Source organism: Camarhynchus parvulus, unplaced genomic scaffold, assembly GCF_901933205.1.
Source record: "Camarhynchus parvulus unplaced genomic scaffold, STF_HiC, whole genome shotgun sequence".
Lineage (NCBI taxonomy): Eukaryota > Metazoa > Chordata > Aves > Passeriformes > Thraupidae > Camarhynchus > Camarhynchus parvulus.
Genome location: NW_022148611.1, coordinates 92,158 through 114,645, shown reverse-complemented (window position 1 = coordinate 114,645; position 22,488 = coordinate 92,158). Strand labels below are relative to the sequence as shown.

The 22,488-nt window shown below is 35.7% G+C and overlaps 1 protein-coding gene across 2 annotated transcripts; it reads right to left on the bottom strand.

The window, feature by feature from the left end:
• Positions 1-216: 216 nt before the first annotated feature.
• On the bottom strand, positions 217-21,861 carry TRAPPC1 (trafficking protein particle complex 1). Of its 2 annotated transcripts, XM_030970707.1 has the most exons (5): positions 21,830-21,861; positions 7,430-7,657; positions 4,660-4,730; positions 1,947-2,085; positions 292-426 (listed from the first exon to the last, which is right to left on the bottom strand). In XM_030970707.1, exons 2-5 carry the CDS (start codon positions 7,526-7,528, stop codon positions 292-294), a joined length of 444 nt encoding a protein of 147 aa, XP_030826567.1. In that variant the 5' UTR covers positions 7,529-7,657; positions 21,830-21,861. The 2 variants fall into 2 exon arrangements, with proteins under 2 accessions (XP_030826566.1, XP_030826567.1); XM_030970706.1 differs by lacking the exon at positions 21,830-21,861 and having other exon boundaries at positions 217-426; positions 7,430-7,528.
• Between the last annotated feature and the right edge of the window lie 627 nt (positions 21,862-22,488).

Sequence of the window (22,488 nt, the reverse complement as noted above, 5' to 3'; positions counted from 1 at the left end):
GGGTCAATTCTTGGGATTTGGGGTTTTTCGGGTGAATTTTTGGGTTTTATTTCGGGTTTTGGGGGTTTTTGGGGTTCTCAGTCAGGATTTGGGGTTTTTGGGGTTCCTGGGGATTTTGGGGTTTTTGGGGTCGCCGATCCCAATTTTGGGGTCAATTCTCAGGATTTCGGGGCCCAAAGAAGACATCGAGGCTCTGTTGGAATTTTTGAGTTTTATTTGGGATTTTTTGGGGTTCTCAGTCCGGGTTTTGGGGTTTTGGGGTTTTTGGGGTGGCCGATCCCATTTCTGGGGTCAGTTTTGGGGATTTCGGGGCCCGGAGTAGGGCAGGCTGCGCACGAAGGCGTCGAGGCGCTGCCGGAACAGGAGGCTCTGGATGGGGGCCCGGGGCGGGCACAGCGGATTCTTCACCACCAGCTCCACAAACAGCTGCGGGAAAAAGTAAAAATTAAATAATAATCACTTTATTTCGGGGAAAATCCATGAATTTTGGGAAAAATCCCGTTACTTTGGGAAAAAATCCCATTTTTAAGGGAAAAATCCCATGCAAATCAAATTATTGTGGGAAAAAAATCCGATTTTTTAATTGAAAAAATTCAAATTATTGCGGGAAAAATCCCATTTTTTCATTACAAACACCATTATTTTATTTAAAAATGCAATTATTTCAGAAAAAAAATCAAAATTTTTTGTGAAAAAAATCAGATTATTTCAGGAAAAATCCCATTTTTTGGGGGTACAATCCCATGTTTTCTGAAAAAAAATTTCAAATTATTTCAGGAAAAAAATCCCATTTTTGGGGGGTAAAAAATCCCTTTTTTTTGGGGTAAAATCCCTTTTTTTGGCATGAAAAAATTCAAATTATTTCAGGAAAAAAATCCCATTTTTTTGGGAAAATAATTCCAATTTTTTTGGGGTAAAATCCCATTCTTTGGGGGTGAAAAAATTCCAATTATTTCAGGAAAAAAATCCCATTTTTTGGGGGGTAAACCCCCATTTTTTGGGGGGAAAAAAATTCAAATTATTTCAGAAAAAAACCCTTTTTTTTGGGGGAAAATAATTCCAATTATTGGGGATAAAATCCCATTTTTTGGGGTGAAAAAATTCCAATTATTTCAGGAAAAAATCCCATTTTCTGTGTAAAAACATTCCAATTTTTTGCGGTAAAATCCCATTTTTTGGGGGTGAAAAATTCAAATTATTTAAGAAAAAATCCCTTTTTTTGGGAAAATAATTCCAATTTTTTGGGGGTAAAATCCCATTTTTTGGGGAGAAAAAATTCAAATTATTTCAGGAAAAAATCCCATTTTTTTGTGTAAAAAAATTCCAATTTTTTACGGTAAAATCCCATTTTTTGGCCATGAAAAATTCAATTTATTTCAGAAAAAAATCCCATTTTTTGGGGGGTAAACCCCCATTTTTTGGGGGAGAAAAAATTCAAATTATTTCGGGAAAAAATCCCATTTTTTGGGGGGTAAAATCCCATTTTTTGGGGGAGAAAAAATTCAAATTATTTCAGAAAAAAACCCCTTTTTTTGGGGGGAAAATAATTCCAATTATTGGGGATAAAATCCCATTTTTTGGGGTGAAAAAATTCAAATTATTTCAGGAAAAAATCCCATTTTTTGTGTAAAAACATTCCAATTTTTTGGGGGCAAAATCCCATTCTTTGGGGTGAAAAAATTCAAATTATTTCAGAAAAAAATCCCATTTTTTGGGAGGAAAATAATTCCAATTATTGGGGATAAAATCCCATTTTTTGGGGTGAAAAAATTCAAATTATTTCGGGAAAAAACCCCATTTTTTTGGGGGTAAAATCCCATTTTTTGGGGAAAATAATTCCAATTTTTTGGGGGTAAAATCCCATTCTTTGGGGTGAAAAAATTCCAATTTTTTGGGGGGTAAAATGCCATTCTTTGGGGGTGAAATGACGCAGATTTAACCCTCACGTTGCCGTAGATGTGCTGCAGCGCCTCGCGCGCGCTGGGCACGCCCAGGTCGGTGTTGAGCGCCAGGCGCAGCCCCGACGCCGTCTCCAGGTAATGCAGGCGGTAGCGGCTCGTGTGGAACGCCACGAACCCGTCCCGCCCGCGCCCAGCTCAGGAAAATCCCGAAATCCCGAAATTCCCGAAATTCCCCGAAATTCCCCAATTTTCCAAGGCCAGAGCTCGAAATCCGCGCGAAAATCGGAAGAATTTCGACCGGAATCGCCCCAAATTTGCCCCCAAATTCCTTCCAAACTCTCCCCAAAACCTCCCCAAAGCCACTCAAAATTCCCCCAAAACTTCCCCCCAAATTCTCCCAAAATTCCACCCAGAATCGCCCAAAAATGCCCCAAATTCCAAAATTCCCCAAATCCACTCAAAACCCCCAAAAATTCCCCCCAAAATTCCCCAAGTTCCAAAATTCCCCAAAAACCCCAAATCCCCCCAAACTCCCCCAAATTCACTCCAAACTTCCCCCAAATCCACTCAAAAATTCCCCCAAAAATTCCCCCCAAATTTCCCAAATCCACTCCAAATCCCCACCAAATCCACGAAAATTCCCGAAATTCCCGAAATTCCCCAATGCCCAAATCCTCGGTGGCCGCCCAGAGCTCGAAATCCGAGCGAAAATCGGAAGAAATTCGACCGAAATCGCCCCAAATTTGCCTCCAAATCTCCCCCAAATCCACTCAAAATTCCCCCAAAATTCGCCCAAATTCCCAAAATTCCCCAAAATTCCAAAACCTTCCCCCCAAATCCTCCAACCGGTTCCCAAAATTCCCAATTCCACTCAAAATCCCCCCAAAAATTCCCCCCCAAATTCCAAAATTCCCCAAAAACCCCAAATCCCCCAAAACTCCCCCAAATTCCAAAATCCCCCAAAATTCCCAATTATTCCCAAAATCCCCAAAATCCCAGATCCCAAATGCCCCCAAATCCACTCAAAATCCCCCCAAATTCCCAATAATTCCAAAAATTGCCAAAATTCCCCCAAAATCCCCCAAGTCTCCTCCAAACTCTCCCAAAAATTCCCCCCAAAATCCCCAAAACCCCTCAAAATCCCCCCAAAAATGCCCCCAAAATTGCCCCAAAATCTCAAAAATCTCCCCCAAAATCTCTCCAGGTTTTCCAGGACCCCCAAATTCCTAAAATGCCCAAAATCCCCCCCAAAATTTCCAAATAAATTCCCCAAAATTCCAAATAAATTCCTGCAAAATCCCCCCAAAATTCCCAAAAATTTCAAATAAATTTCCCCCAAAACCCCCCCAAAATTCCAAATAAAATCCCACAAAAAATCCCCAAAAATTCCCCCAAAATTCCAAATAAATTCCCCCAAAATCCCTGCAAAAATTCCAAATAAAATCCCCCCAAAATTCCAAAGCAATTCCCCCAAATCCCCCAAAAATTTCAAATAAATTCCCCCCAAAAAATCCCCCAAAATTTCCCCAAAATTACTCCAAAAATTCCAAATAAATTCCCCCCGAAATTCCAAATTAATTCCCCCAAAATTCCCCAAAAATTCCAAATAAATTCCCCCAGAAAATCCCCCAAAAATTCCCCCAAAATCCCCAAAAATTTCCCCAAAATCCCCCCAAAATTCCAAATAAAATCCCCCAAAAATTCCAAATAAATTCCCCCCAAATCCCCCCAAAATTCCCAAAAATTCCAAATAAATTCCCCCAGAAAATCCCCCAAAAATTCCAAATAAATTCCCCCAAAATCCCCAAAAATTTCAAATAAATTCCCGCAAAATCCCCCCAAAAATTTCCCCAAAATCCCCCAAAATTCCAAATGAATTCCGCCAAAATTCCCCAAAAATTCCAAATAAATTCCCCAAAAAAATCCCCCAAAATTTCCCCAAAATTACTCCAAAAATTCCAAATAAATTCCCCCCAAAATTCCAAATGAATTCCCCCAAAATTCCCCAAAAATTCCCCCAAAATCCCCAAAAATTCCCCCAAAATCCCCCCAAAATTCCAAATAAAATCCCCCAAAAATTCCAAATAAATTCCCCCCAAATCCCCCCAAAATTCCCAAAAATTCCAAATAAATTCTCCCAGAAAATCCCCCAAAAATTCCAAATAAATTCCCCCAAAATCCCCAAAAATTCCAAATAAATTCCCCAAAAATTCCAAATAAATTCCCCCAAAATCCCCAAAAATTCCAAATAAATTCCCCAAAAATTCCAAATAAATTCCCCCAAAATCCCCAAAAATTTCAAATAAATTCCCCCCAAAAATTTCAAATAAATTCCCGCAAAATCCCCCCAAAAATTTCCCCAAAATCCCCCAAAATTCCAAATGAATTCCCCCAAAATTCCCCAAAAATTCCAAATAAATTCCCCCAGAAAATCCCCCAAAAATTCCAAACAAATTCCCCCAAAATCCCCAAAAATTCCAAATAAATTCCCCAAAAATTTCAAATAAATTCCCGAAAAATCCCCCCCAAAATTTCCCCCAAAAATTCCAAATCAATTCCCCCAAATCCCCCAAAACCCCCGCAAAAATTCCAAATAAATTCCCCCAAAATTCCAAATAAATTCCAAATAAATTCCAAATAAATTCCCCCAAAAATTCCCCAAAAATTCCTCAAATTTGGGGAATTTTTGGTGGGATTTTGGGAATTTTGGGGGAATTTTTGGGGTTTTTGGGTTGCCCAAAGTGGAATTTTTGGATACATGTCCGTGGGACTCATCTTGGCCACGAAGGAGCGGAGCGAGAAAAGCATCCCGAACATCAGCTTGAACTCCTGGCATGGGGGAAAAATGGGAATTTTGGGGGATTTGGGGAAATTTTGGGGATTTTTGGGGATTTTTGGGGATTTTTGGGAGATTTTTTGGGGGATTTTTGGAGCATTTTTGCCCCCAAAATCCCAAAAAATCCTCTCCAAACTGCCCCCAAAAATTCCCACGAAAATATTCCCAAAATATTCCCCAAAAATGTCAGAAAAAAATCCCCCAAATTCAAAAAAAATCCCCCCAAAATCCTCCCCAAAAGCCCCAAAAAATTCCCAAAAAATTCCCCAAAATTCCCAAAAAAATCTCAGAAAAATTCCCAAAAAATCCCCCAAAAATCCCCAAAAAATCCCAAAAAATTCCCCCAAAAATCCCCCAAAAAATCACAGAAAAATCCCAAAAAAATCCCCCAAAAATCCCAAAAAATCCCCCCAAAAATCCCAAAAAAATCCCCAAAAAATTCCAAAAAAATCCCCAAAAATCCCCCCAAAATTCCCCCAAAAAATCCCAAAAAATCCCAAAAAAATCCCAAAAAATCCAAAAAAATCCCCCAAAATCCCAAAAAAATCTCAGAAAAATCCCTAAAAAAATTCCCCCAAAATCCCAAAAAATCCAAAAAAATCCAAAAAAATCCCCAAAAAATCCCAAAAAATCCCCCAAAAAATCCCAAACTTCCCAAAATTCCCAAATTTCCCCAAATTCCGGAAATTTCCGCAATTCCACCTCCTCCTGGGGGATGCCCGGGCTCCTGCGCCGGTGCCATTGCCAATTCTCAAAACTCTTCCCAAAAAATTCCAAAAATCCCCAAAAATTCCCAAAAAACCCTGGAAAAAATGCCAAAAAAACCCCCAAAATTTTTTTAAAACATTTCTCAAAAAAACCCCTAAAATTGCCCAAAAAATCCCGAAAAATCCAAAATAAATCCCCAAAAATTCCCCCAAAATTCCCCAAAAATCTCAGAAAAATTCCCCCAAAAACCTCAAAAAATCCCCCAAAAATCCCAAAAATCCCTAAAAATCCCCAAAATAGTCCCGAAAATTTCAAAACAAATCCCCCCAAAATTCCCAAAAAATCTCAGAAAAATCCCCCCAAAAATCCCCAAAAAATCCCCAAAAATTCCCAAAAAATCCAAAATAATTCCCCCAAAATTCCCCAAAAAATCTCAGAAAAATCCCAAAAAACCCCAAAATCCCAAAAAATCCCCAAAAAATCCCAAAAAATTCCCCCCAAAATTCCCCAAAAAATCCCCCAAAAAATTCCCAAAAAATCCAAAATAATTCCCCCAAATTCCCAAAAAATCTCAGAAAAATCCCTAAAAAAATCCCTAAAAAATCCCCAAAAAATCCAAAAAAATCCAAAAAAAATCCCCAAAAAAATCCCAAAAATCCCCCAAAAATTCCCCCAAAAATCCCAAAATTCCCAAATTTCCCCAACCGAAATTTCAAAAATTCCACCTCCTCCTGTGGAATCCCGGGTCCTCGCGGTGCCATTGCCAAGTCTCAAAACTCTTCCCAAAAAATTCCAAAAATCCCCAAAAAACCCTGGAAAAAAAATCCCAAAAAAACCCCCAAAATTTTTTAAAAATTTCCCAAAAAATCCCAAAAAATTCCCTCAAAAATTCCAAAAAAATCTCAGAAAAATCCCCAAAAAATCCCCCAAAAATCCCAAAAAATCCCCAAAAAAATCCCAAAAATTCCCCCAAAAATACAAAAAAAATCCCAAAAAAATCCCCAAAAAAATCCAAAATAATTCCCCCAAATTCCCAAAAAATCTCAGAAAAATCCCTAAAAAATCCCCAAAAAATCCCCAAAAATCCAAAAAAAATCCCTAAAAAATCCCCAAAAAAACCAAAAAATTCCCCAAAAATTCCCCCCAAAAATCCCAAACTTCCCAAAATTCCCAAATTTCCCCAAATTCCGGAAATTTCCGCAATCCCACCTCCTCCTGGGGGATGCCCGGGCTCCTGTGCCGGTGCCATTGCCAAGTCTCAAAACTCTTCCCAAAAAATTCCAAAAATTCCCAAAAAACCCCAAAATTTTTAAAAATTCCCAAAAAATCCCCTAAAATTCCCCCAAAATTCCAAAAAATCCCCAGAAAAATCCCAAAAAATCCCAAAAAATCCCCAAAAATCCCAAAAATCCCCCAAAAAATCCCCAAAAAATCCCCCAAAAATTCCCCAAAAATCCCAAAAAATTCCCCAAAATTCCCAAAAAATCTCAAAAAATCCCCAAAAAATCCCCCAAAAATCCCAAAAAATTGCCCCCCTAAAAATTCCTAAAAAAATCCCAAAAAATCCCCAAAAATTCCCAAAAATCCAAAAAAATTCCCCCCAAAATTCCAAAAAAAAAATCCCCAAAAATCCCCAAAAAATCCAAAAAAATCCCCCAAAATTCCCAAAAAATCTCCAAAAAATCCCAAAAAATCCCCCAAAAAATCCCAAAAAATTCCCCCAAAAATCCCCCAAAATTCCCCCAAAATTCCCCAAAAAATCCCCCAAAAAATCCCCCAAAAATCCAAAATAATTCCCCCAAAATCCCAAAAAATCTCAGAAAAATCCCTAAAAAAATCCCCAAAAAATCCCCAAAAAATCCAAAAAAATCCAAAAAAAATCCCCAAAAAATCCCAAAAAATCCCCCAAAATTCCCCCCAAAAAATCCCAAACTTCCCAAAATTCCCAAATTTCCCCAAATTCCGGAAATTTCCGCAATTCCACCTCCTCCTGGGGGATCCCCGGGCTCCTGCGCCGGTGCCATTCGCTGTAGAAGAGGCAGCGGCCGCTGCGGTCGAAGATGTACAGGTTGTGGATGGTCATGGGAATGCCCAAAAATCCCAAAATATTCCCCAAAAAATGGATAAAAAATGGGAAAAAATTGGGAAAAATTGACCCCAAAAAACTGGGGGTGAAAAGGTCCCAGAAAAAATCCGGGAATGGGAGAAATTCCTGTGGGAAAAGGGAAAAAAATCGGATTAAATTGGGAATTTTGAGCCGAAAAATTCCTAAAAAATCCCCAAAAAATGCTCAAAAATTTCCCTCAAAATTCCCCAAAATTCCCAGAAATTTTGGGATAAAACACAATTTGGGAATGGGGAAAAATTCGATTGAAATTTGGAATTTTGAACCGAAAAAATCCCAAAAATTCCCTCAAAAAATCCTCCAAAATTTCCCTAAAAATTCCCCAAATTTTCCCCAAAAATTCCCCAAAAATTCCCCCAAATTCCCAGAAATTTTGGGATAAAACACAATTTGGGAACGGGGAAAAATTCGATTGAAATTCGGAATTTTGAACCGAAAAATTCCCCAAAATATCCCCAAAAAAATGAGAAAAAATTCCACAAAAATTTCCAAGAATTTCCCCAAAATTCCCAGAAATTTTGGGATCCCAAAAAATTTAGGAATGGGGAAAAAATTCGAATTAAATTTGGAATTTTGAACCTAAAAAATCCCAAAAATTCCCCAAAAAAAGCCTCTTTCCCCTAAAAATTGACCAAAAATTCACCAAAAATTCCCAAAAAATTCCCCAAAAACCCCAAATTCCCAGAAATTTTGGGATCCCAAAAAATTTAGGAACGGGAAAAAATTGAATGAAATTTGGAATTTTGAACCAAAAAATTCAAAAAAAAAAAACCCAAAAAAATTCCCCAAAACTCCCCAAAATTTTCCCCAAAAATTCCCCCAAATCCTCAAAAAATTCCCAAAAAATTCCCCCAAAATTCCCAGAAAATTTGGGATCCCAAAAGCTTTGGGAATGGAGAAAAAATTCGAATTAAATTCAGAATTTTGAACCTAAAAAATCCCAAAAATTCACCCAAAAAATCCCCCCAAATTCCCCAAAAAATTCCCCAAAAATCCCCAAAAATTCCCCCAAAAATTCCCAGAAATTTTGGGATAAAACACAATTTGGGAATGGGGAAAAAATTCGATTGAAATTCTGAATTTTGAACCTAAAAATTCCCCAAAATATCCCAAAAAAATGAGAAAAAATTCCAAAAAAATTTCCAAGAATTTCCCCAAAATTCCCAGAAATTTTGGGATCCCAAAAACTTTAGGAATGGGGAAAAAATTCGAATTAAATTTGGAATTTTGAACCTAAAAAATCCCAAAAATTCCCAAAAAAAAGCCTCAAAACTCTCCCTAAAAATTCCCAAAATCCTCAAAAAATTCCCAAAAATTCCCCCAAAATTCCCAGAAATTTTGGGATCCCAAAAACTTTGGGAATGGAGAAAAAAATTTGAATTAAATTTGGAATTTTGAACCTAAAAATTCCTAAAATTCCCTCAAAAAATCCCCCAAAACTCCCCAAAAATTCACCAAAAATCCAAAAAATCCCCAAAAATTCCCTGCCGAGAAATTTTGGGATAAAACACAATTTGGGAACGGGGAAAAAATTCGATTGAAATTGGAATTTTGAACCGCAAAAATTCCCCAAAATATCCCAAAAATGAGAAAAAATTCCAAAAAAATTTCCAAGAATTTCCCCAAAATTCCCAGAAATTTTGGGATCCCAAAAAATTTGGGAATGGGAAAAATTCGAATTAAATTTGGAATTTTGAACCTAAAAAATCCCAAAAATCCCAAAAAAGCCTCAAAACTCCCAAAACTAAAATTCCCCCAAATCCTCAAAAATTCCCAAAAATTCCCCAAAATTACCAAAAATTCCAAAAATTTTGGGATCCCAAAAATTTAGGAACGGGAAAAAATTGAATTAAATTTAGAATTTTGAACTGAAAAATTCCCAAAAATTCACAAAATATTCAAAAATCCCTAAAAACTCCCAAAATTTTCCCAATCCCCAAAATTCCCCAAAATCCCAAAAATTCCCAAAAAAAATCCCCCAAAATTCCCAGAAAATTTGGGGATCCCAAAACTTTAGGAATGGGAAAAATCCGAATTAAATTTGGAATTTTGAACCTAAAAATCCTAAAATTCCCCCAAAAATCCCCCAAAACTCCCAAAGATTCACCAAAAATTTCCAAAAATTCCCAAAATTCCCAGAAATTTTGGGATAAAACACAATTGGGGAACGGGAAAAAATTCGATTTCAATTGAATTTGGAACCTAAAAATCCCAAAATATCCCAAAAATGAGAAAAAATTCCCAAAAATTTCCAAAAATTCCCCAAAATTCCCAGAAAATTTTGGGATCCCAAAAACTTTGGGAATGGGGAAAAATTCGATTGAAATTTGGAATTTTGAACCAAAAAATCCCAAAAATTCCCAAAAAAGCCTCAAAACTCTCCCTAAAAATTCCCCAAATCCTCAAAAAATTCCCAAAAATTCCCCCAAATTCCCAGAAATTTTGGGATCCCAAAAACTTTAGGAATGGGGAAAAAATTTGAATTAAATCCTGAATTTTGAACCGAAAAAATCCCAAAATTCACCCAAAAAATCCCCCCAAAACTCCCAAAGATTCACCAAAAAATTTCCAAAAAATTCCCAAAATTCCCAGAAATTTTGGGATAAAACACAATTTGGGAACGGGGAAAAATTCGATTGAAATTTGGAATTTTGAACCGAAAAATTCCCCAAAATATCCCAAAAAAAGGAGAAAAAATTCCAAAAAAATTTCCAAGAATTTCCCCAAAATTCCCAGAAATTTTGGGATCCCAAAAAATTTAGGAATGGGGAAAAAATTCGAATTAAATTTGGAATTTTGAACCTAAAAAATCCCAAAAATTCCCAAAAAAAAGCCTCAAAACTCTCCCTAAAAATTCCCCAAATCCTCAAAAAAACATTCCCAAAAATTCTCCCCCAAATTCCCAGAAATTTTGGGATCCCAAAAACTTTAGGAATGGGGAAAAAATTCGAATTAAATTCGGAATTTTGAACCTAAAAAATCCTAACAAATTCACAAAATATTCCAAAAAAATTCCCTAAAAACTCCCAAAATTTTCCCCAAAAATTCCCCCAAATCCTCAAAAAATTCCCAAAAAATTCCCCCAAAAGTCCCAGAAAATTTGGGATCCCAAAAACTTTGGGAACGGGAAAAATCCAATTAAATTTGGAATTTTGAACCTAAAAATTCCCAAAATTCCCCCAAAAAATCCCCCCAAAACTCCCAAAGATTCACCAAAAAAATTCCAAAAAATTCCCAGAAATTTTGGGATAAAACACAATTTGGGAACGGGGAAAAATTCGATTGAAATTCTGAATTTTGAACCGAAAAATTCCCCAAAATATCCCAAAAAAAGGAGAAAAAATTCCAAAAAATTTCCAAGAATTTCCCCCAAAATTCCCAGAAATTTTGGGATCCCCAAAAAATTTAGGAATGGGGAAAAATTCGAATTAAATTTGGAATTTTGAACCTAAAAAATCCTAACAAATTCACAAAATATTCCAAAAAAATTGCCTAAAAACTCCCCAAAATTTTCCCCAAAAATTCCCCCAAATCCTCAAAAAATTCCCAAAAAATTCCCCAAAAAATTCCCCCAAATTCCCAGAAATTTTGGGATCCCAAAAAATTTAGGAATGGGGAAAAAATTCGAATGAAATTGAATTTTGAACCAAAAAATTCCTAAAAATTCCCCAGAATATCCCAAAAAAATGAGAAAAAATTCCCAAAAATTTCCAAAAATTCCCCAAAATTCCCAGAAATTTTGGGATCCCAAAACTCTTAGGAACGGGAAAAATCCGAATTAAATTTGGAATTTTGAACCTAAAAAATCCCAAAAATTCCCCAAAAATTTCTCCCCAAAATTGACCAAAATTCACCAAAAGTCCCAAAAATTCCCCAAAATTCCCAGAAATTTTGGGATCCCAAAACTTTGGGAATGGAGAAAAAAATTTGAATTAAATTTGGAATTTTGAACCTAAAAATTCCCAAAAATTCACCCAAAAAATCCCCCCAAAACTCCCAAAGATTCACCAAAAATTTCCAAAAATTCCCAAAATTCCCAGAAATTTTGGGATAAAACACAATTTGGGAACGGGAAAAAATTCGATTGAAATTGGATTTTGAACCGAAAAAATTCCCCAAAATATCCCAAAAAAATGAGAAAATATTCAAAAAAATTTCCAAGAATTTCCCCAAAATTCGCAGAAATTTTGGGATCCCAAAAGAATTTGGGAACGGGGAAAAAATTGAATTAAATTCGGAATTTTGAACCTAAAAAATCCCAAAAAATCCCCCAAAAAAAGCCTCCAAAACTCTCCCCTAAAAATTCCCCAAATCCTCAAAAAATTCCAAAAATTCCCCAAAAATTCCCAGAAATTTTGGGATCCCAAAAAAATTTAGGAACGGGGAAAAATTGAATTAAATTTGGAATTTTGAACTGAAAAATTCCCCAAAAATTCACAAAATATTCGAAAAAATTCCCTAAAAACTCCCCAAAAATTTTCCCCCCAAAATTCCCCCAAATCCTCAAAAAATTCCCAAAAAATTCCCCAAAATTCCCAGAAAATTTGGGGATTCCAAAACTTTAGGAACGGGAAAAATCGAATTAAATTTGGAATTTTGAACCTAAAAATTCTAAAATTCCCTCAAAAAATCCCCCCAAAAACTCCCAAAGATTCACCAAAAATTTCCAAAAATTCCCAAAATTCCCAGAAATTTTGGGATAAAACACAATTTGGGAACGGGGAAAAAATTCGAATTCAATTCGGAATTTGGAACCGAAAAATTCCCCAAAATATCCCAAAAAAAGGAAAAAATTCCCAAAAATTTCCAAAAATTCCCCAAAATTCCCAGAAAATTTGGGATCCCAAAAACTTTGGGAATGGAGAAAAATTCGATTGAAATTTGGAATTTTGAACCGAAAAAATCCCAAAAATTCCCAAAAAAAAGCCTCAAAACTCTCCCTAAAAATTCCCCAAATCCTCAAAAAATTCCCAAAAATTCCCCCAAATTCCCAGAAATTTTGGGATCCCAAAAACTTTAGGAATGGGGAAAAAAATTTGAATTAAATCCTGAATTTTGAACCGAAAAAATCCCAAAATTCACCCAAAAAATCCCCCCAAAACTCCCAAAGATTCACCAAAAATTTCAAAAATTCCCAAAATTCCCAGAAATTTTGGGATAAAAACACAATTTGGGAACGGGAAAAATTGATTGAAATTTGGAATTTTGAACCGAAAAATTCCCCAAAATATCCCAAAAAAAGGAGAAAAAATTCCACAAAAATTTCCAAGAATTTCCCCAAAATTCCCAGAAATTTTGGGATCCCAAAAAATTTAGGAATGGGGAAAAAATTCGAATTAAATTTGGAATTTTGAACCTAAAAAATCCCAAAAATTCCCAAAAAAAAGCCTCAAAACTCTCCCTAAAAATTCCCCAAATCCTCAAAAAATTCCCAAAAATCCCCAAAAATTCCCCCAAATTCCCAGAAATTTTGGGATCCCAAAAACTTTAGGAATGGGGAAAAAATTCGAATTAAATTCGGAATTTTGAACCTAAAAAATCCTAACAAATTCACAAAATATTCCAAAAAATTCCCTAAAACTCCCAAAATTTTCCCCAAAAATTTCCCCCAAATCCTCAAAAAATTCCCAAAAATCTCCCCAAAAGTCCCAGAAAATTTGGGATCCCAAAAACTTTGGGAACGGGAAAAATCCAATTAAATTTGGAATTTTGAACCTAAAAATTCCCAAAATTCCCCCAAAAAATCCCCCCAAAACTCCCAAAGATTCACCAAAAAAATTCCAAAAAATTCCCAGAAATTTTGGGATAAAACACAATTTGGGAACGGGGAAAAAATTCGATTGAAATTCTGAATTTTGAACCGAAAAATTCCCCAAAATATCCCAAAAAAAGGAGAAAAAATTCCAAAAAAATTTCCAAGAATTTCCCCAAAATTCCCAGAAATTTTGGGATCCCAAAAAATTTAGGAATGGGGAAAAAATTCGAATTAAATTTGGAATTTTGAACCTAAAAAATCCTAACAAATTCACAAAATATTCCAAAAAAATTGCCTAAAAACTCCCAAAATTTTCCCCAAAAATTCCCCCAAATCCTCAAAAAATTCCCAAAAATTCCCCAAAAATTCCCCCAAATTCCCAGAAATTTTGGGATCCCAAAAAATTTAGGAATGGGGAAAAAATTCGAATGAAATTCGAATTTTGAACGAAAAAATTCCTAAAAATTCCCCAGAATATCCCAAAAAATGAGAAAAAAATTCCCAAAAATTTCCAAAAAATTCCCCAAAAATTCCCAGAAATTTTGGGATCCCAAAACCTTTAGGAAGGGGAAAAATCGAATTAAATTTGGAATTTTGAACCTAAAAAATCCCAAAATTCCCCAAAAATTTTCCCCAAAATTGACCAAAAATTCACCAAAAAGTCCCAAAATTCCCCCAAGAAATTTTGGGGATCCCAAAACTTTGGGAATGGAGAAAAAAATTTGAATTAAATTTGGAATTTTGAACCTAAAAATTCCCAAAATTCACCCAAAAAATCCCCCAAAACTCCCAAAGATTCACCAAAAAATTTCCAAAAATTCCCAAAATTCCCAGAAATTTTGGGATAAAACACAATTTGGGAACGGGGAAAAAATTCGATTGAAATTCGGAATTTTGAACCGAAAAATTCCCCAAAATATCCCAAAAAAATGAGAAAAAATTCCAAAAAATTTCCAAGAATTTCCCCAAAATTCCCAGAAATTTTGGGATCCCAAAAGAATTTGGGAACGGGGAAAAAATTCGAATTAAATTCGGAATTTTGAACCTAAAAAATCCCAAAAAATCCCAAAAAAAGCCTCAAAACTCTCCCCAAAAATTCCCCAAATCCTCAAAAAATTCCCAAAAATTCCCCAAAATTCCCAGAAATTTTGGGATCCCAAAAATTTAGGAACGGGGAAAAATTCGAATTAAATTTGGAATTTTGAACTGAAAAATTCCCCAAAAATTCACAAAATATTCAAAAAATTCCCCTAAAAACTCCCAAAATTTTCCCCCCAAAATTCCCCCAAATCCTCAAAAATCCCCAAAAAAATTCCCCCAAAATTCCCAGAAAATTTGGGGATTCCAAAACTTTAGGAACGGGAGGGAAAAATCGAATTAAATTTGGAATTTTGAACCTAAAAATTCCTAAAATTCCCTCAAAAAATCCCCCAAAACTCCCCAAAGATTCACAAAAAATTTCCAAAAAATTCCCAAAATTCCCAGAAATTTTGGGATAAAAACACAATTTGGGAACGGGGAAAAAATTAATTCAATTCGGAATTTGGAACCTAAAAAATTCCCCAAAATATCCCAAAAAAAGGGAAAAAAAATTCCCAAAAATTTCCAAAAAATTCCCCAAAATTCCCAGAAAATTTGGGATCCCAAAAACTTTGGGAATGGAGAAAAAATTCGATTGAAATTTGGAATTTTGAACCGAAAAAATCCCAAAAATTCCCAAAAAAAAGCCTCAAAACTCTCCCTAAAAATTCCCCAAATCCTCAAAAAATTCCCAAAAATTCCCCAAATTCCCAGAAATTTTGGGATCCCAAAACTTTAGGAATGGGAAAAAATTTTAATTAAATCCTGAATTTTGAACCAAAAAATCCCAAAATTCACCCAAAAAATCCCCCCAAAACTCCCAAAGATTCACCAAAAAATTTCCAAAAAATTCCCAAAATTCCCAGAAATTTTGGGATAAAACACAATTTGGGAACGGGGAAAAATTCGATTGAAATTTGGAATTTTGAACCGAAAAATTCCCCAAAATATCCCAAAAAAGGAGAAAAAATTCCAAAAAAATTTCCAAGAATTTCCCCAAAATTCCCAGAAATTTTGGGATCCCAAAAAATTTAGGAATGGGGAAAAAATTCGAATTAAATTTGGAATTTTGAACCTAAAAAATCCCAAAAATTCCCAAAAAAAAGCCTCAAAACTCTCCCTAAAAATTCCCCAAATCCTCAAAAAATTCCCAAAAATTCCCCAAAAATTCCCCCAAATTCCCAGAAATTTTGGGATCCCAAAAACTTTAGGAATGGGGAAAAAATTCGAATTAAATTCGGAATTTTGAACCTAAAAAATCCTAACAAATTCACAAAATATTCCAAAAAAATTCCCTAAAAACTCCCAAAATTTTCCCCAAAAATTCCCCCAAATCCTCAAAAAATTCCCAAAAAATTCCCCCAAAAGTCCCAGAAAATTTGGGATCCCAAAAACTTTGGGAACGGGGAAAAATCCAAATTAAATTTGGAATTTTGAACCTAAAAATTCCCAAAATTCCCCCAAAAAATCCCCCCAAAACTCCCAAAGATTCACCAAAAAAATTCCAAAAAATTCCCAGAAATTTTGGGATAAAACACAATTTGGGAACGGGGAAAAAATTCGATTGAAATTCTGAATTTTGAACCGAAAAATTCCCCAAAATATCCCAAAAAAAGGAGAAAAAATTCCAAAAAAATTTCCAAGAATTTCCCCAAAATTCCCAGAAATTTTGGGATCCCAAAAAATTTAGGAATGGGGAAAAAATTCGAATTAAATTTGGAATTTTGAACCTAAAAAATCCTAACAAATTCACAAAATATTCCAAAAAAATTGCCTAAAAACTCCCAAAATTTTCCCCAAAAATTCCCCCAAATCCTCAAAAAATTCCCAAAAATTCCCCAAAAATTCCCCCAAATTCCCAGAAATTTTGGGATCCCAAAAAATTTAGGAATGGGGAAAAAATTCGAATGAAATTCGGAATTTTGAACCGAAAAAATTCCTAAAAATTCCCCAGAATATCCCAAAAAAATGAGAAAAAATTCCCAAAAATTTCCAAAAAATTCCCCAAAATTCCCAGAAATTTTGGGATCCCAAAACCTTTAGGAACGGGGAAAAATCCGAATTAAATTTGGAATTTTGAACCTAAAAAATCCCAAAAATTCCCCAAAATTTTCCCCAAAATTGACCAAAAATTCACCAAAAAGTCCCAAAAAATTCCCCCAAAATTCCCAGAAATTTTGGGATCCCAAAAACTTTGGGAATGGAGAAAAAAATTTGAATTAAATTTGGAATTTTGAACCTAAAAATTCCCAAAATTCACCCAAAAAATCCCCCCAAAACTCCCAAAGATTCACCAAAAAATTTCCAAAAAATTCCCAAAATTCCCAGAAATTTTGGGATAAAACACAATTTGGGAACGGGGAAAAAATTCGATTGAAATTCGGAATTTTGAACCGAAAAATTCCCCAAAATATCCCAAAAAAATGAGAAAAAATTCCAAAAAAATTTCCAAGAATTTCCCCAAAATTCCCAGAAATTTTGGGATCCCAAAAGAATTTGGGAACGGGGAAAAAATTCGAATTAAATTCGGAATTTTGAACCTAAAAAATCCCAAAAAATCCCAAAAAAAAGCCTCAAAACTCTCCCTAAAAATTCCCCAAATCCTCAAAAAATTCCCAAAAATTCCCCAAAAATTCCCAGAAATTTTGGGATCCCAAAAAATTTAGGAACGGGGAAAAAATTCGAATTAAATTTGGAATTTTGAACTGAAAAATTCCCCAAAAAATTCACAAAATATTCCGCAAAAATTCCCTAAAAACTCCCAAAATTTTCCCCCAAAATTCCCCCAAATCCTCAAAAAATTCCCAAAAAATTCCCCCAAAATTCCCAGAAAATTTGGGGATTCCAAAAACTTTAGGAACGGGGAAAAATCCGAATTAAATTTGGAATTTTGAACCTAAAAATTCCTAAAATTCCCTCAAAAAATCCCCCAAAAACTCCCAAAGATTCACCAAAAAATTTCCAAAAAATTCCCAAAATTCCCAGAAATTTTGGGATAAAACACAATTTGGGAACGGGGAAAAAATTCGAATTCAATTCGGAATTTGGAACCGAAAAATTCCCCAAAATATCCCAAAAAAAGGAGAAAAAATTCCCAAAAATTTCCAAAAAATTCCCCAAAATTCCCAGAAAATTTGGGATCCCAAAAACTTTGGGAATGGAGAAAAAATTCGATTGAAATTTGGAATTTTGAACCGAAAAAATCCCAAAAATTCCCAAAAAAAAGCCTCAAAACTCTCCCTAAAAATTCCCCAAATCCTCAAAAAATTCCCAAAAATTCCCCCAAATTCCCAGAAATTTTGGGATCCCAAAAACTTTAGGAATGGGGAAAAAAATTTGAATTAAATCCTGAATTTTGAACCGAAAAAATCCCAAAATTCACCCAAAAAATCCCCCCAAAACTCCCAAAGATTCACCAAAAAATTTCCAAAAAATTCCCAAAATTCCCAGAAATTTTGGGATAAAACACAATTTGGGAACGGGGAAAAATTCGATTGAAATTTGGAATTTTGAACCGAAAAATTCCCCAAAATATCCCAAAAAAAGGAGAAAAAATTCCAAAAAATTTCCAAAGAATTTCCCCAAAATTCCCAGAAATTTTGGGATCCCAAAAAATTTAGGAATGGGGAAAAAATTCGAATTAAATTTGGAATTTTGAACCTAAAAATCCCAAAAATTCCCCCAAAAAAAGCCTCAAAACTCTCCTAAAAATTCCCCCAAATCCTCAAAAAATTCCCAAAAATTTCCAAAAATTCCCCCAAATTCCCAGAAATTTTGGGATCCCAAAAACTTTAGGAATGGGGAAAAAATTCGAATTAAATTCGGAATTTTGAACCTAAAAAATCCTAACAAATTCACAAAATATTCCAAAAAAATTCCCTAAAAACTCCCAAAATTTTCCCCAAAAAATTCCCCCAAATCCTCAAAAATTCCCAAAAAATTCCCCCAAAAGTCCCAGAAAATTTGGGATCCCAAAAACTTTGGGAACTGGGAAAAATCCAAATTAAATTTGGAATTTTGAACCTAAAAATTCCCAAAATTCCCCCAAAAAATCCCCCCAAAACTCCCAAAGATTCACCAAAAAAATTCCAAAAAATTCCCAGAAATTTTGGGATAAAACACAATTTGGGAACGGGGAAAAAATTCGATTGAAATTCTGAATTTTGAACCGAAAAATTCCCCAAAATATCCCAAAAAAAGGAGAAAAAATTCCAAAAAAATTTCCAAGAATTTCCCCAAAATTCCCAGAAATTTTGGGATCCCAAAAATTTAGGAATGGGGAAAAATTCGAATTAAATTTGGAATTTTGAACCTAAAAAAATCCTAACAAATTCACAAAATATTCCAAAAAATTGCCTAAAAATCTCCCAAAATTTTCCCCAAAAATTCCCCCCAAATCCTCAAAAATTCCCAAAAATTCCCCAAAAATTCCCCCAAATTCCCAGAAATTTTGGGATCCCAAAAAATTTAGGAATGGGGAAAAAATTCGAATGAAATTCGGAATTTTGAACCCAAAAAATTCCTAAAAATTCCCCAGAATATCCCAAAAAATGAGAAAAATTCCCAAAAATTTCCAAAAATTCCCCAAAATTCCCAGAAATTTTGGGATCCCAAAACCTTAAGGAACGGGAAAAATCCGAATTAAATTTGGAATTTTGAACCTAAAAAATCCCAAAAATTCCCCAAAATTTTCCCCAAAATTGACCAAAAATTCACCAAAAAGTCCCAAAAAATTCCCCCAAAATTCCCAGAAATTTTGGGATCCCAAAAACTTTGGGAATGGAGAAAAAAATTTGAATTAAATTTGGAATTTTGAACCTAAAAATTCCCAAAATTCACCCAAAAAATCCCCCAAAACTCCCAAAGATTCACCAAAAAATTTCCAAAAAATTCCCAAAATTCCCAGAAATTTTGGGATAAAACACAATTTGGGAACGGGGAAAAAATTCGATTGAAATTCGGAATTTTGAACCGAAAAATTCCCCAAAATATCCCAAAAAAATGAGAAAAAATTCCCAAAAATTCCCCCAAATTCCCAGAAATTTTGGGATCCCAAAAACTTTGGGAATGGAGAAAAAATTCGAATTAAATCCTGAATTTTGAACCGAAAAAATCCCAAAATTCACCCAAAAAATCCCCCAAAACCTCCCAAAAATTCACCAAAAAATTTCCAAAAAATTCCCAAAATTCCCAGAAATTTTGGGATAAAACACAATTTGGGAATGGGGAAAAAATTCGATTGAAATTCTGAATTTTGAACCGAAAAATTCCCCAAAATATCCCAAAAAAATGAGAAAAAATTCCCAAAAATTTCCAAGAATTTCCCCAAAATTCCCAGAAATTTTGGGATCCCAAAAAATTTAGGAACGGGGAAAAAATTCGAATGAAATTCAGAATTTTGAACTGAAAAATTCCCCAAAAAATTCACAAAATATTCCGAAAAAATTCCCTAAAAACTCCCAAAATTTTCCCCAAAAATTCCCCCAAATCCTCAAAAAATTCCCAAAAAATTCCCCCAAAATTCCCAGAAAATTTGGGGATCCCAAAAACTTTAGGAAGGGAAAAATCGAATTAAATTTGGAATTTTGAACCTAAAAAATCCCAAAAATTCCCCAAAATTTTCCCCAAAAATTCCCCCAAATCCTCAAAAAATTCCCAAAAAATTCCCCCAAAATTCCCAGAAAATTTGGGATCCCAAAAACTTTGGGAATGGAGAAAAAATTCGAATTAAATTTGGAATTTTGAACCTAAAAATTCCCAAAATTCCCCAAAAAATCCCCCAAAACTCCCAAAGATTCACAAAAAATTTCCAAAAATTCCCAAAATTCCCAGAATTTGGGATAAAAAAAATGGGAACGGGGAAAAAATTGAAATTTGGAATGAAGAAAAATTCCCAAAATATCCCAAAAAAAGGAGAAAAAATTCCAAAAAAATTTCCAAGAATTTCCCCAAAATTCCCAGAAATTTTGGGATCCCAAAAAATTTAGGAACGGGGCAAAAATTCGAATTAAATTTGGAATTTTGAACCTAAAAAATCCCAAAATTCCCTCAAAAAATCCTCCAAAATTCCCCTCAAAATCCCCCAAATTTTCCCCAAAAATTCCCCAAAAATTCCCCCAAATTCCCAGAAATTTTGGGATAAAACACAATTTGGGAACGGGGAAAAATTCGATTGAAATTCGGAATTTTGAACCGAAAAATTCCCCAAAATATCCCAAAAAAATGAGAAAAAATTCCAAAAAAATTTCCAAGAATTTCCCCAAAATTCCCAGAAAATTTGGGATCCCAAAAACTTTGGGAATGGAGAAAAAATTCGAATGAAATTCGGAATTTGGAACCGAAAAAATCCCAAAAATTCCCAAAAAAATTCCTCGAATTTTTGGAGGGATTTGAAGGCAGGGAAAGCCAAAAATTCCAGTACGGACCAGTACAAACCAGTACAAACCAGTATGGACCAGTATGGACCAATATAAACCAGTATGGACCAGTACGGACCAGTATAGACCAGTATGGACCAGTATGGACCAGTATGGACCAGTACAAACCAGTATGGACCAGTACAGACCAGTACGGACCAGTATGGACCAGTACGGACCAGCGGACCAGTATGGACCAGTATGGACCAGTACGGACCAGTATGGACCAGTATGGACCGATATAAACCAGTATGGACCAGTATGGACCAGTATGGGCCAGTATGGACCAGTATGGACCAGTATGGACCAGTATGGACCAGTATAAACCAGTATGGACCAGTACGGACCAGTATGGACCAGTATGGACCAGTATAAACCAGTATGGACCAGTGCGGACCAGTATGGACCAGTATGGACCAGTATAAACCAGTATGGACCAGTACGGACCAGTATAAACCAGTATGGACCAGTATGGACCAGTACAAACCAGTATGGACCAGTACGGACCAGTATAAACCAGTATGGACCAGTACGGACCAGTACGGACCAGTATGGTCCGATATAAACCAGTATGGACCAGTACGGACCAGTACGGACCAGTATGGTCCGATATAAACCAGTATGGACCAGTACGGACCAGTGCTCCCAGTCTGTCCCAGTACAAACCAGTCCCAGTTCTCCCAGTATGGACCAGTAGAAACCAGTAACTCCCAGTAGAAAGCAGTCCCAGTAACCCCTGGAATTCCCAGTCCCTCCCAGTATAAACCAGTTCTCCCCCAGTTGCCTCCCAGTATAACCCAATCCTCTCCCAGTCTCTCCCAGTATAAACCAGTAACCCCAAATCCCCTCCCAGTATAAACCAGTGCCCCTCAATCCCCTCCCAGTTCCCCCCGGTAACCCCAAATCCCCTCCCAGTCCCCCCCAGTCCCTCCCAGTATAAACCAGTAACCCCCAATCCTCTCCCAGTCCCTCCCAGTCCATCCCAGTCCATCCCAGTTTCTCTCTCGCCTCTTTTCCCGCCGCCTTCACTTCCGCCCTCCCTGCCGCTTCTCCGTGACGTCACTTCCGCTTTCCGCCCGAACCCAACATGGCGGACGGGTCAGGGCCGCCCCGAAAGTGGGCGTGGTCTCAAGGGGTGGGCGTGGCCATGCGCCATATAAGGGCGTCCCCATATAAGGAGCGAAGGGGGCGTGGCCATGCCTTATGTGGTTTGAGTGACAGTTCCCACGCGGTGGGCGTGGCCTAAAGACCGAAAAATCCCGCCAAAATCCCCCAAATCCCTAAAAAATCCTAAAAAGTCCCCCAAAATCACCGAAAAATCCCCCAAAATCCCTAAAAAATCCCTAAAAAATCCCTAAAAAGTCCCCAAAAATCACCGCAAAAATTCAAAATAAATTTTAAAAAATCTCCCAAATCCTCCCAAAAAATCCCTCCAACAATCTCCTAAAATCAAAAAAAAATTCCCTTCAAAAATCCCCAAAATCCCCCCCCTAAAAATCCCCCCAAAATCCCAAAAAAATCCCCCCAAAATCACCTAAAAAGTCCCCCAAAATCACCGAAAAATTCAAAATAAATCCCACAAAAAATCCCCCAAATCCCCCCAAAAAATCCCTCCTAAAAATCCCTTAAAAACAAAAAAATTCCCTTCAAGAATCCCCAAAATCCCC